The 13,165-nt window shown below is 42.9% G+C and overlaps 1 protein-coding gene across 3 annotated transcripts in view; it reads left to right on the top strand.

The window, feature by feature from the left end:
• Window positions 1-186: 186 nt before the first annotated feature.
• rtel1 (regulator of telomere elongation helicase 1) overlaps window positions 187-13,165 on the top strand; it is a 109,735-nt gene continuing 96,756 nt past the window's right edge. For 2 of the 3 annotated variants that reach the window (XM_048608502.1, XM_048608499.1), the window contains exons 1-2: window positions 193-263; window positions 11,988-12,072. In XM_048608502.1, coding sequence (XP_048464459.1) covers window positions 12,043-12,072 — 30 coding nt within the window. In that variant the 5' untranslated portion in view covers window positions 193-263; window positions 11,988-12,042. Of the gene's footprint in view, window positions 264-11,987; window positions 12,073-13,165 lie in introns of all 3 variants that reach the window. The other variant, XM_048608503.1, reaches the window with a different exon arrangement.

Here is a 13,165-nt window from a genome sequence, read left to right as displayed (position 1 = left end):
TCTGTGTCAAGATGCACAGTCATTTTGTGTGACAATAAATAAGGCAAAGTACTTTCTCAAATTAAATTCATCTCAAGAATTAAAGATTTTATTAGTTGCTGGTTGCCTACTCTCTGTTAAATGACAGTAATGTTATTGTAGTGTGCATGTCCATGATGGATTTCTCAGACTTTATCTCTTATTTCAGAAAAGAGCACAGAAAAGGAATTTACGCAGACCATTCTTGATGTAGAAGATCTTGTTAAAAGTGGCAACAAACACAAGTATAATTTGTCAATGGCAGTAGGTGTTTTCAGAAGATACTCCTTTTTAAAAATGTTTCTCTGAATACAAGGTTGCAGAGGGTATTGCCTTGGGGGCGGGGGGGGGAGCCCTTTACTATGTTGAGAAGACGTTGGTAGATGAGGCAAAATCCATTGTCTTTGAAAAACAGAACGTTGTGAAAAGACCATGGTTTGTATTTTATTCTTGTTATCCTGTTGGATACATCCATCATACTTCAGTGTGTCACATGGAAGTATTACATACGAAATGTATATGAGTAGAATTTTCCATTTTAAAGTATGGTGTTGAGTGTATTGGCTGGTGCCATTGCCCCAGATGAGAGATCTTGCGGAATCAAATGTTTCACATGTTATTCTCCCTTATCTACCCAAATGAGAGGTTGCGTAATTTACTTGGCAAATTATTGGAAGCTGAACCAGACCTTCTCACCTCTGGTGGGATTCTGTGGCTTGAAGGTTCTGGAACCCTTGTTTAAATGCCAGCTGAACATCACTTCATATGCTGCAAGCCAGGATCATCCCCTCAGCCTGTGGCATTCACTGTATAGAAACTCCAATGTCTGCCGAGAAATCTCGGGTGGCTCCGAGCTGTACTGCTGCCCTGCAGATGTTACTGGATGAAGCGACTGAAAGAAGACCTGCCCTGTTTCTGTGTGGACCACGTTAGGAGAGCATTGCTTCGGACCTGTTCAGCCTTGCTCGAGATCACACATTAGTGCCACAGGCCCCCATGACAGCAGTGCAGAAAAATAGCCAAAATCCTGCACACCGCAAGGGAAAGTGATGCCACCTCTCCTCTGTCGTCTCTTACTTACGCGGGTTGGGTCTAACTCTGACACTGCACAGGCATCTCACAAAACCACATGTCTACCAACCTCAGTATCACATGCATGATGTACATTCAAGGGCTCACACCCACTTCATGCCTGCCAAGTTACCAGCCCTTCCTGCGATGTGCACTTCCCACTCGGTGAGAACACTTCACCATGTGGTATGGAGTTTTTACCAGGAATGAAGATCCTCATCCCCTTTGAAGATAGGGCTATTACGCTGGCTGGGGAAGACTGGGAGCATTTCTCTGCTAATGTGAGGACGCCAGTGGGACAGCAACCATTAAACATTATTGTGCTCTGCTCCTTTTAGATGTGCACAAAGGCAATTATATTGTTCTTGCAGAAGCTATTCAGCATCTTTACCAGCCGATTCTTTCTCTTTTCTAAAGACACTGGTGGCGCCCAGGACTTCCAACTGTAAAAGACACCTGCGCCAAAGCCCCTCTATATCAGCACTGCCTCGACAGGAAGACTATGAACTCTGTGAGTGTGCACTGGTGAGATGTTCCCCTGCACCCCCCTCTAGCAAGCAGACTTCCACCTCACTATGTCCTCTATCTAGATTAGACCTGGGGCCACAATCTGGTGATTGTCAGGAGTATACTGTGTGACACTACCTGACTGCTTCAGGCATTGGAACCTAATCTTCAGGAGGCCTACAGACCTTTCCATAATGGTCATCAGGGAATTGTGGGCAGCCTTGTAATTTTGTGGCAGTTTGAGGAATCAACAGAGGTGTCACCTGCGAGATGTGGAAGACGAACAGTTGAAGGCCCAATCTTTTGTATACATTGAGGACCTTTAAAAAGAGGCTGGCACTTGACAGTGGTCCAGAATGAATGAGTCATAGCAGTTCCCTGGATATCCTGTACAGATGTGCAGTTGTTGACACAAATGAATTGCGTACTAAGGGAGCGGAATCCTTTTCTTTTTTGGACACTGCTGATGGCAAATTAGGTGCAATCGATTGCCCAATGCACCTGTGGGAAGCCAGTGATGGCTGAGAATCTTCATGTTCTCCTTGCCTTGCTCTGTGTGTCAAGGGGTAAAGAGAAGAATCGGTGAACTCTTGTGAAGAGAGCATCAGTGGCATTCCAGATGCAGTTCTGAAATAAAGACTGAAATGCCACAGAGGTCCACCTGAAAAAAAATCCACTGGCAAAGAAATTTAAAGCCAGCTGCTCCCTTTCGGGTGATCTAGATGGGATTGCCACCCAGTCCTTGTAGTGCAAGTCCTTATCCAGCAACTGGTATAGGTGTGACACGATAGATTGTGATGTCCTGAGTCGTCATCTGCACTAGCTCTGTAATTTTTACATAAATGTGTAGATCCTGATCAACACAAGAGCTCTCCTCTGGTAGTAGCTGTTGTTGTTACAGCTGCAGTTGTCTGTGTTGTCTTCTGTGGTTGTTCCTTTGCAGATGTAGGACCTCGAAGAGCTACTAGATTGACCTCTGCCTTTATTTCTTATCCTGCTGTCAGCAGGTTTGGATGCATTACACTCTGTCCCCTCCTCCAAGTCGTTAATGCAGTTGGTATATCATTGAGGCCCTAGAACTGTCTTGTGGCACTCAACTAATTATGTCTTTCCAACTTGAAAGAAAATTAATCTTGAGACTCTGACTTCTGTGTTAAGTAATTCTCAACCCATGTTAATACATTAGCCCCAAAACTCGGATCTCCTCTATTGTACAATAACATTTTATGTGGCTCCTTATGGAATATCTTCTGAAAATCCAGATACACTGTACTAACCTGCCCCACTTTATCTATTCTGCTTGTTACATCCTCAAACAGCTCCAGCAAATTTGTCAAAGTTCATTTTGCTTTCACAGCAGAATGTTGACATGTTGTGTTAAGCTTTTCGAAATGTCCTGTTCATTCTTTTTTAATAATGGATTTTTCTAATGAAGTAAATAGGCATTTTTCTAATGACGGATCTTAGGCTAACTGACCTGTAGTTTCCTGCTTGCTATCTCCCACCCTTCTTGAATAGGAGTGTCACATTAATGGTTTCCAATCTGCTCTATCCGTCCCCAAATCCAAAGAGTTCAGGAATATTTGAACCTATGCCTCCACTATCAGTGCAGCCACTTCCTTTAAACCCCTGGCTATAGGCCATCAGATCCGCACAACTTTTCTCCCTTCAATCCCACTGGTTTAACAAATTCTTTGTCCTTGTGATAGAGACCATTATAAGACCTTACCTTCCATTCACACCTTGCTTATCTGATGTAGAACATGGAACAGTACAGCACAAGAACAGGCCCTTCAGTCCACCGTGCCTGTGCTGACCATGATGCTATTCTGAACTGATCCCATCTGCCTGCACATAGTCTGTATCTTTCTATTCTCTATCTGTTCATGTGTCTGTCTAAATGCCTCTTAAATGTTGCTATGGTATCTGCTTCTACCACTTCCTCTGACAGCACATTCCAGACACCTACTACCCTCTGTGTAAAAGAAAACAAATTTCCTCTCGCGTCTCCTTTAAACCTTCAATCTGTCACCTTAAACCTATGCTCCCTAGTATTTGATATTTCTGTCGTGGGGAAGAGACTCCAACTATCCACCCTATCCATGCTTGTCATAATTTTATATACTTCTATCAGGTTGTCCCTCAGCCTCTGACACTAGTACAAACAATCCATGTTTGTCCAACCTCTCTCTATAGCTGATACACTTCAATCTAGGCAATATTCTGGCAAACCTCTTCTGTACTCTTTCCAAAGCTTCTACATCTTTCCTTTAGTGTGGAGACCGAAACTCTGTACAGTACTCAAAATGTGGCCTAACTGAAATTTCATACAGCTACAACATTACCTGACAACTTTATAGTTAATACCTCAGCCAATCCAAGACAAGCATGCCTATACTTTTCTTTACCACCTTGTCTACTTGTGTTGCCACGTTTGGGGAGCTGTGGGTAGATGAGTAATTGAGTGAATGTGCCTTGCTGCATTGGCTCTTGTTGTCCTGAGTGATCGCAAGGTGCCATTTGGGCACATTGTGCTCTCAATCAGTTCTTCATGGGAGCAGTTCAGAATTGGATGGGAGGAAAAGATATATTAATTGCCCTGTTCAGGCAGGTTATTTTCTAAACAACCTGTTCAGAGATGTTATCATGCACATTGGAAGCAGGTGGGATTTGAACCTGGGTTGCCAGGTCCAGAGGCAGGGATACTACCACACTGCCAGATTGACGCATCTCTGTGACAGGTTGGACTTTTAAAACTAAATATTCATCCAGGAGATGTTGGGTTTGCTCGTTGGGCCAGTGTTCATTGCAAATCCCTAACTGCCCTTAGGAAAGTGGTGGTGTGCTCCCTTCTTGAACTGCTGCAGTTCATCTGGTACAAGTGCACTCACAGTGCCATTAGAGAGGGAATTCAAGGATCTTGACTCAGTGATACTGAAGGAACAGCGATATATTTCCACATCAGGATGGTGGAGTGGCTTGGAGGGAAAATTGCAGGTGCTGGTGTTCCCAGGTATCTGCTGCTCTTGACCTTTTGCATGGTAAAGGTTGAGGTTTAGGAAGGTGCTGTCTAAGGAGCCTTGGTAAATTTCTGTTGTGCATTTGTAAATTATATGTTCTGCTGTTGCTGAGCATCAGTGGTCTAGATAATATTTGGATGTGATGCCAATCAGTGGCTGCTTTGTCTTGGATGGTGTCAGGTCTGTTGTGTTGTTAGAGTTTCACTTGCCCAGGCAAGTGAAGAGTATTCCAGCACACTCTTGTACCTTGAAGATAGTGGATGGGATTTGGGAAGTCCAGAGATGAGTTATCTACTGCAGAGCTTAATCTCTGACATACTGTAGCCACTGTATTGATATGGCTGGTGCAGTTTAGTTTCTGGCCAATGGTAATCTCTGGAATATTGACAAGAGGGAATTCAGTGATGGTAATCCCACTAAATTTCAAGGGGTGATGGTCATTGTCTGGCGCACCCTCTGCCCCCACAGGACCACCATTTTTAGGACCAGACTGACTTCTCCACTGATGTGGTGCTAGGACCCATCTCACTGCCTATCATGGTTCCTCATTGGAAAATATCTCAAATTATTCCCCATCACTATCACATTTCTCTCAGCCATTGAATAAGAGGAGGCCAATCCGCAAAATTCAACTAACTGTATCCTTGACAGTGCTGTGAACTGATATTTGAACCCCTCCAGTCTTTACATGCCCCCCACCCACCCCAACCAACCATGGGTCATCTTTTGCAGCATGGCCCGCCCCAGTGATGGGCTGATAAGGCCCAGACTGGTTTTGCCTGATTGCCATCACTGACCATGACCCAAGGATGCAATTAGTGGACATTTCGATAATAATCATCCAAGTAGGTATAGTCAGCATAGGAATGTGAATGGGAAATCGTGTTTGTTGAACTTGTTGGTACAAGTAGAGGATGTTACTTACAGAATTCATGGAGAGAAGTTGGTGGGTATAATATACTTGGATTTTCATTTCCCACCAAAGATTGATAAGCAAAATTATTACCTATGTGTGTGCTGCCATACATTAAAGAATGTCTAAAGGGCAGAAACCAGAGAAAATGGGTCGTTCTACCCTTGGCAGGCTGCGAGTCATGGTGTACCACAAAGATCAATGTTTGAGCTCCAGCTGTTTGCAATATATATCAATGGTATGAATATGGCGACCACACAGATTAGTCAAGGAACTACAAAGGAGATTAAGGCACCTCGTCAACAAGTAACCCCACTCAATCCACTCAGCCCAAGAGTTCCTCAGTTCCATCAAAGACATAAGGATAGATGACGATGAGACCACAGTATCGTTTGATGTAACTGCCCTAGTCACAATGACAATGACAGCACTACTAGAGCAAGAACAAGACCCCAGTGAAACCATCTCCACAGACAACATGCTGAAGTTACTGGACCTATGCCTCACCACCCACTTCACTTTCAATGGCCAAGTATACCAACAGATCAACTGGACACCCATGGGATCACCTATCTCCGGACTAATAGCCGAGGCGGTGATGCAAAGACTGACAAGTACGGCCCTTCTGCTAATCCAACCAAAACTATGGATACGCTATGTAGACGACACGTTTGTCATCATTAAACGGACCAAACTAGAGGAGAGACACAAACCAATAAAAAACACCCTCACTGGAATCAGATTCATCAGAGAGGAGCAGAAGAACAAACAGCTCCCATTCCTGGACGTCATGGTAGAGCACAGGACAAATGGGGATTTCCGAACGAAGGTACACAGGAAAGCCACACACAGTGACCAAGTACTGAATTTCAACAGCAACCACCCTAACACACACAAATAAAGCTGCGTGAGAACATTATTTAAACGGGCAACAACACACTGCAGCAGCACAGAGCTACGCCGAGAAGAAGAAGAGTATCTTCCAGGTGTTCAAGGACAATGGATACCCGAAAAACTGGCTCAGAAGATGCCTACTAAATGAACCACACCAGGAAGATACCACACACCCCGACAGCGCTCATCACGCTACCTTACATCAGGAACACATTGGAACTTACCACAAGATTCCTACGACCACTGGACATCAGAATAGCACACGAACCCTCATCAACCCTACGAGAACTGCTCACCTGAACCAAAGACCCACTACCCACTACGGACAGGACCAATGTCATATACAAGATTCCCTGCAGAGACTGTGACAAACACTACGTCGGACAAACAGGAAGGAAATTAACCACAAGGGTACATGAACATAAATTGGCTACAAAAAGACACAACCAATACTCACTCATCTCCATCCACATGGATAAGAAGACCCACCAATTCGACTGGGATAACACCAAGATCCTGGGACAAGCAAAGCAGAGACAAGCACGGGAGTTCCTCGAAGCCTGGTACTACACGAAGAAAGCCATCAACAAACACCTAGAACTCGACCCAATATACGCTCCATTGTGAAGGAAAACTGGAAGTGAGGTAATCCAGCTCAACAGACTCCAGAGTTTAAAAACCAGGCGGGAATACACAATGGCGCTTCATTGGAGGCTGCACTGATGATGTTACCCAGCAGGGTAATGAAACGTTTATGGAACAATGAACCAGCTCGGCGAGCCAACCAACCACAACATCCACAACCCGAGCTACAAATCTACTCTAAAATCTTAGATATGGTGACCAAATGTAATATTTCCACGTTTGTGGATGATACAAAGCTAAGTTGCAGTTGTTGCGCTGAAGAAGATGCAAAGTGACTTCAAGGATATTTGGAAAGACCTAGTAAGTGGGCAAGAACATGGCAGATGAAATGTTATCCCTTTCGTATTAAGAGCAGATGTACAGAGGTTGTCTTAAACATTAAGAATTTGGGAAGGGTAGCTGTATAAAAGGACCTGGGTGTCCTCAACAATAAATCACTGAAGGTGAATATGTACGTGCAGCTGGCAATTTATTTGTTCATGGGATGTGGGCATTGCTGTCTAGCCAGCATTTTTTTTTTTTTTTTTTTTTTGCTCATCCCTAACTGCCAGTGAGCAGTTAAGGGTCACCCTGTGGGTTTGGAGTCATATGTAGGCTAGACAAGGTAAGGATGGCAGATTTCCTTCCCTGAAGGACATTTGTGAGTCTGATGGGTTTTTACAACAATTGATGGTCACCATTAGATCAGATCTTTTATAATTTCACATTTCACCATCTGCCATAATGGGACTCAAATCCATGTCCCTAGAGCATTGGCTTGGGTTTCTGGATTGCTAGACTAGTAACTATACCAGTTTAATTATCGTTATGCTACTGCTCCCAACGTTGGTAGGATTTTGGTTGTAATGGAACTTTTGCTGGAGTACTGTGTTCAGTTTTGGACCCTTTACCTTTGGAAGAATATTATTGCCATAGATAGAGTGTAATGAAGGTTCACCAGCATTGGTCCTGGGATGGTTCGGCTGTTCTCTGAAGAGACATTGTTTTCATGAAAGGGGCAGCAAGGTGGCTCAGTGGTTAGCACTGCTGCCTCACAGCGCCAGGGACCTGGGTTCGATTCCACTCTTGGGTGACTGTTCTGTGTGGAGTTTGCACATTCTCCCCGTGTCTGCGTGAGTTTCATCTGGGTGCTTTGGTTTCCTTTCACAGTCCAGAGATGTGTAGGCTAGGTGGATTGGCCGTGCTAAATTGACTATAGTGTCCAGGGATGTGCAAGCTAGGTGGGTTAGTCATGGGAAATGTAGGGCTACAGCGATAGGGTAGAGGCGCTGGATCTGAGTTGGATGCTCTTCACAGGGTTGGTGTGGACTGGATGGGCCAAATGGCCTGCTTCCATACTGTAGGGATTCTATCATGCGTCTGTGATTGTTTAAAAAGAAACCCAGCCTGTATTCCCCACAGTTTGAAAAAAACAAGGGTTTGTTTCATTGAAACCTACCAAGTAAAGGTACAGCACAGTAGATGTACCTATGATATTTACCCTGGTTGAGAGTCTAGAATGAAGGGACATTGTTTAATAATAAGGGGGAAGCCACTTAGGATAGAGCTGACCAATTTTTAAACTCATGGTTGTGAATCTTTGGAATTCTGTACCCTACAAGACTGTGAAGCTCAGTTATTGAGTATATTTAAAGTAGAGATTGAAGGCTTTCTACGTACAGTGACCTAAAAGGTTATGGGTCAAATGTTGGAAAAAGGCATTGAAGTGGATGATTGTATTGAATAGTTGAGCATGCTCACTAGGCTGAGTGGCCTACTGCTGATCTGGTATTCCGAATTCCCTGACTGAAATGGCACACTTCCGTAGAATTGCGTTGGCTCAATTTTCTGACTGACTGGAGTCCACACTCGCTCCACGAAGCATGACTCCCCTTTCCCTAGAAACATTGCTATTCTCTTCATGCACATGCCTTATACTTGCTGGGGTAGCTGCTGGTATGTGCACCACCACAGCACTATGCTATGCACATTCATGTTCTGTCCCACCTCTTTCACATTTGCTCTGGTGTTTCCTACAGCTGTGAGCTGCCTGTCTTTCCTTCTGTGCTGAAGTGTCACTTTTCAGCCACAAGCTGTTGGCCTGAATGTACCCAGTAAAGTGTTAACTGTGGGAGAATAGCTGCTGGTTGTGTACTAAAGTACCACCTGAGGAGCTGGCAGTGCTGCCATGTGAGAGTTGGAAGTGTGCAAATATCTAACGCTTCTCTAGGCCTGGAGGAAGTTAAAAGTGGGAAGAGACAAGACCATTGTAGGATCTGAAACTTGCAGCATTGTTGAACCAAGAGCCAGTGTAGCACTGGAGTATTCATACCAGGTCATGGAAGGTGGCGTGAATTAGCATGTAGACAAAATTTTCAACGAGTTTAACTTCCCAGAACGTGCTAGCTTAAGAGTGTATTGAATTAGTTGCTTTTAGAGGTAGCCAAAAAATGAATAAGGATTTCATCAGCAGATGGACTGAAGTGACAATGGAGGTAATGATGTTACAAGGTTGGAAACAGTCTGCCTAGGTTCTGGTGTTGCATGATTATCTCTAGGTCAGATAAGACACAGGTTCTAAACAGTCTGGTTCAACATCAGACATTGGCCTGGTGAGGGATGCTTTTAGAACAGAATAGATTAGAATATCCTTTATCGTCATGTGTACTCCAATACAGAAGTATAGGAGTATAGTGAAAAGTTTTCACAATGGCTGCCTCTAATGAAGCTTTACCAGAGGTGCACTGACCATGTCACCTAGCAGGGTGATGAAACGTCAGTGATCAAACACACCGGCTCGGAAAGCAAATCTGCAACCCAGTAGCATTACTTTCAGTGTCTAAAAAATAATTTAGAAATAAGATAGTTATAACATATTTAAAGGATTGACATTACTATCTGATAAAGAATTTCAAATAGCAGCAGTTCAGCACGTGGTCTGACCGCCTGCACCAGACCCCAGTCCAACTACTGTCCTGCTCCGCTCCAAGCCTCCAGTCCGCTCTGCACCGGCCTCAGCTGCACCAAGCTAAGTTGCAGTCCTCCGGGACTCACTTCCTCTGACGTTCCTCTGGGACTCGCTTCCTCTGGTGCTCCTCCAGGTCTGCTTAAAAAAAAAGAAAGAGGAACAGGCAGAGCAGAAGAGTTCCAGGTGGAGCATCCTGCTCTGTTGCCATCTTGCCGGAATCATTTTGAGGCAGGGAACAAAGACAATGGCTTTGGCCTTCCCAATATTTAGTAGGAGGAAATTTGCACTGAATGCCAACCAAACAGGCTAACAAGTTGGAAACCCTGCAGAGGTCAAGAGTGAACGGTGAAGTCGAGCAAGGTGTTGAAATGCAAATATGTAATTTTGCATATGTTTTCAGATGACACTGCCATGGGGTTCTATGGGAATGGCAATCTTCTGTTGCACAAAGCTAGATTGTTGAGGCACACTAGCAGAGTGGGATGAGAAGCCACCACAGGGGCTGCTCTGGCTACCACTGGTTAGATCAGAATAAAACTAGGTAAGTGCAGTTGTTACAGCTGGTCGAGGAAGGAGGTTATGTTTTGAGAAAAATGTTTTAGTGTTTGTCTGACTTTACTTCACATTGCAGTGTGTAAACAAACTGATGTTGGATATCTGACTTAGTTTCCCTTCTGCCAAAACCACACCCAAAAACAAACTTCTGGACAGCAATTGAATATTTACTTTTAGTTCTTGTACTTGGTTTCCTGTGAGAGCAAGTTTGAAGAAGTTAAATGTTGGTTAAATAGAAGGAAATACATTGGCTTTAACTATCTTTTACATGTTTTACGTACTGTTTTTATAGTTTATTACAGATAGCTTTGGATGAATTAAATTGCTTATAAAACCAAGATGAACAACTGACATTTAGATACCACTCAGTGTTGGAAAAACCTTGGGGCACTTTCACTTTGCATCGATCAGACTTCTGATTGGAAAGAGGTGAATAGGTAGAATGGATATAAGGAACACAGCAGCAAGGAATAGCATTAAATATGCTTTTGTGAAAGTGCAACATTAATTTCTAAATACACTGAAAGTTACTAAGTTAACAAGGCGTAGAGCTGGATGAACACAGCAGGCCAAGCAGCATCAGAGGAGCAGCAAAGCTGATATTTCGGGTCTAGACCCTTCTTCAGGAAGTGCTTTGTTTAACTCCAATCTTCTATTTGAAACCAGCTTAATTAAATAACAAGACACTCATATGTTGCTCGTGATGCGAGAAAGTTGCTTCTGAGACATGAATGGATTGTATATGTGCAAGATCTAATTTAAAATCAGCCTGTCACAGCACTAGTGTGCTATAAAAATGCAAGAGTTATAAATTTTCATTGAACCAATATGTTCGTTTTGGCATATTTTAACCTTGTTTCAAGTAACTGACGAACACCAATAAATTCATTGATGTAGGTGGTTGCTGAAGTAGTAGATCATGTGCTTAATGCTTAGACATGTTTGAAGATGTAAGTGACCTACCCTGGAAGATTTTTTTAAATAATTGTAAATACCCTCAGTTGTCAAACATTGAGATGTCTAGCCCGAAAATGTAATGGTTGGAATCTTAATAATTTATAATCAGTCATTTTCAGAAGAGAAGGATTTTGGAATAATACACATAATTCTAAACTTTAACCCTTTGCCCAACGAACTTCAGACACATTGGATATCATTTTAGCAGATTTTCAAACCTCCTGAATGCAGTCTGTGGGAAAATAAAATGGAAAATGAAAGAAAGCCAACCACTGTCATGTATTTTGACAAATTTATCTTTCTAGAAATAAGAAATCAATTAATACCCAGGGTGGCAGCATTTTGAAGTGAGACTATTTATAAATGTGCTTGACAATATGCGTCAAGTACAGTCTTGCATAATTTGAGTTTCTTCACAGAACATGTGCCTTAATCTTTCTTGGTACTTCATTTTGAACAGGGTTTGTCCTTATTATTTATCTCGAGCTCTGAAGCAGAATGCTGAAGTAATCTTCATGCCATACAACTATTTACTTGATCCAAAGGTAATGTTGAAAGAGCATTTATGTAATTTCTTTGTCATTTTGTTATGGGTTTCCGTACTGCAGTGTTTTGATAAATTTAAAAGCTTAGATTCTGAATCACATTAAATATTCATGCAGTAATGCAAAATATCATTCATTTTAGATAAAGAAGCATGTTAGATTATATCCTTTTTATTTGATTTTGCGAGTTGAAAAAAAATCATAATGTTATTGTTTCTGAGACCACTCTACCCAGTACATTCACTGGAACATCTCTTTTTTTTTTAATCTTTTTAAAATGTACTTCAGAAACAATTTTATATTTAAACATACTAACGTCAAAAATGAGACACTTGTTGCAAATTTAGAAACAATACTAACGAATAATGTAAATTGGTCTAAATGCTAAGATTTCAATACGCATTACCTGTGGTGTCTTCCAAATATTTATATTTGGACATCTTCTGTTTCTCGTCTGTATACTGCCTCTGAGCAACATCATCCAAAAGCACCACGTTAATTTTCAGATATATGTTGATAACACCCAGCTCTATCTTACTTTTCCTCTCTTGAATTCTCCACTGTTAACAAATTGTTGGCCTGCTTATCTGATGTCTATTGTTATTGTCTTCCATTCCCTCGCTAAACTCCGTCCCCTCACTACTGACTCCATCTCTGTCTAAAACAACAGTTAAATTAAATTAGTTTCAGAGATAGTAGGAACTGCAGATGCTGGAGAATCTGAGATAACAAGGTGTAGAGCTGGATGAACACAGCAGGCCAAGCAGCATCAGAGGAGCAGGAAGGCTGACGTTTCGGGCCTAGACCCTTCTTCAGAAATGGGGGAGGGGAAGGGCTTTCTGAAATCAATAGAAGATGGATAGAGGAGAAGATAGGTGGAGAGGAGACAGACAGGTCAAAGAGGCGGGGATGGAGCCAGTAAAGGTGAGTGTAGGTGGAGAGGTAGCGAGGAGATAGGTCAGTCCAGGGAGGACAGACAGGTCAAGGGGGCGGGATGAGGTTAGTAGGTAGGAGATGGGGACCAGCCCAGCTCGTCCCCGCCTCCCTAACCTGTCTTTCCTCCCACCTATCCCCTCCTCCCACCTCAAGCCCC

Source organism: Rhincodon typus, chromosome 19 (assembly GCF_021869965.1).
Source record: "Rhincodon typus isolate 14 chromosome 19, sRhiTyp1.1, whole genome shotgun sequence".
Lineage (NCBI taxonomy): Eukaryota > Metazoa > Chordata > Chondrichthyes > Orectolobiformes > Rhincodontidae > Rhincodon > Rhincodon typus.
The sequence above is the reverse complement of the archived record's forward strand: the minus strand, read 5'-3'. Positions and strand labels throughout refer to the sequence as shown.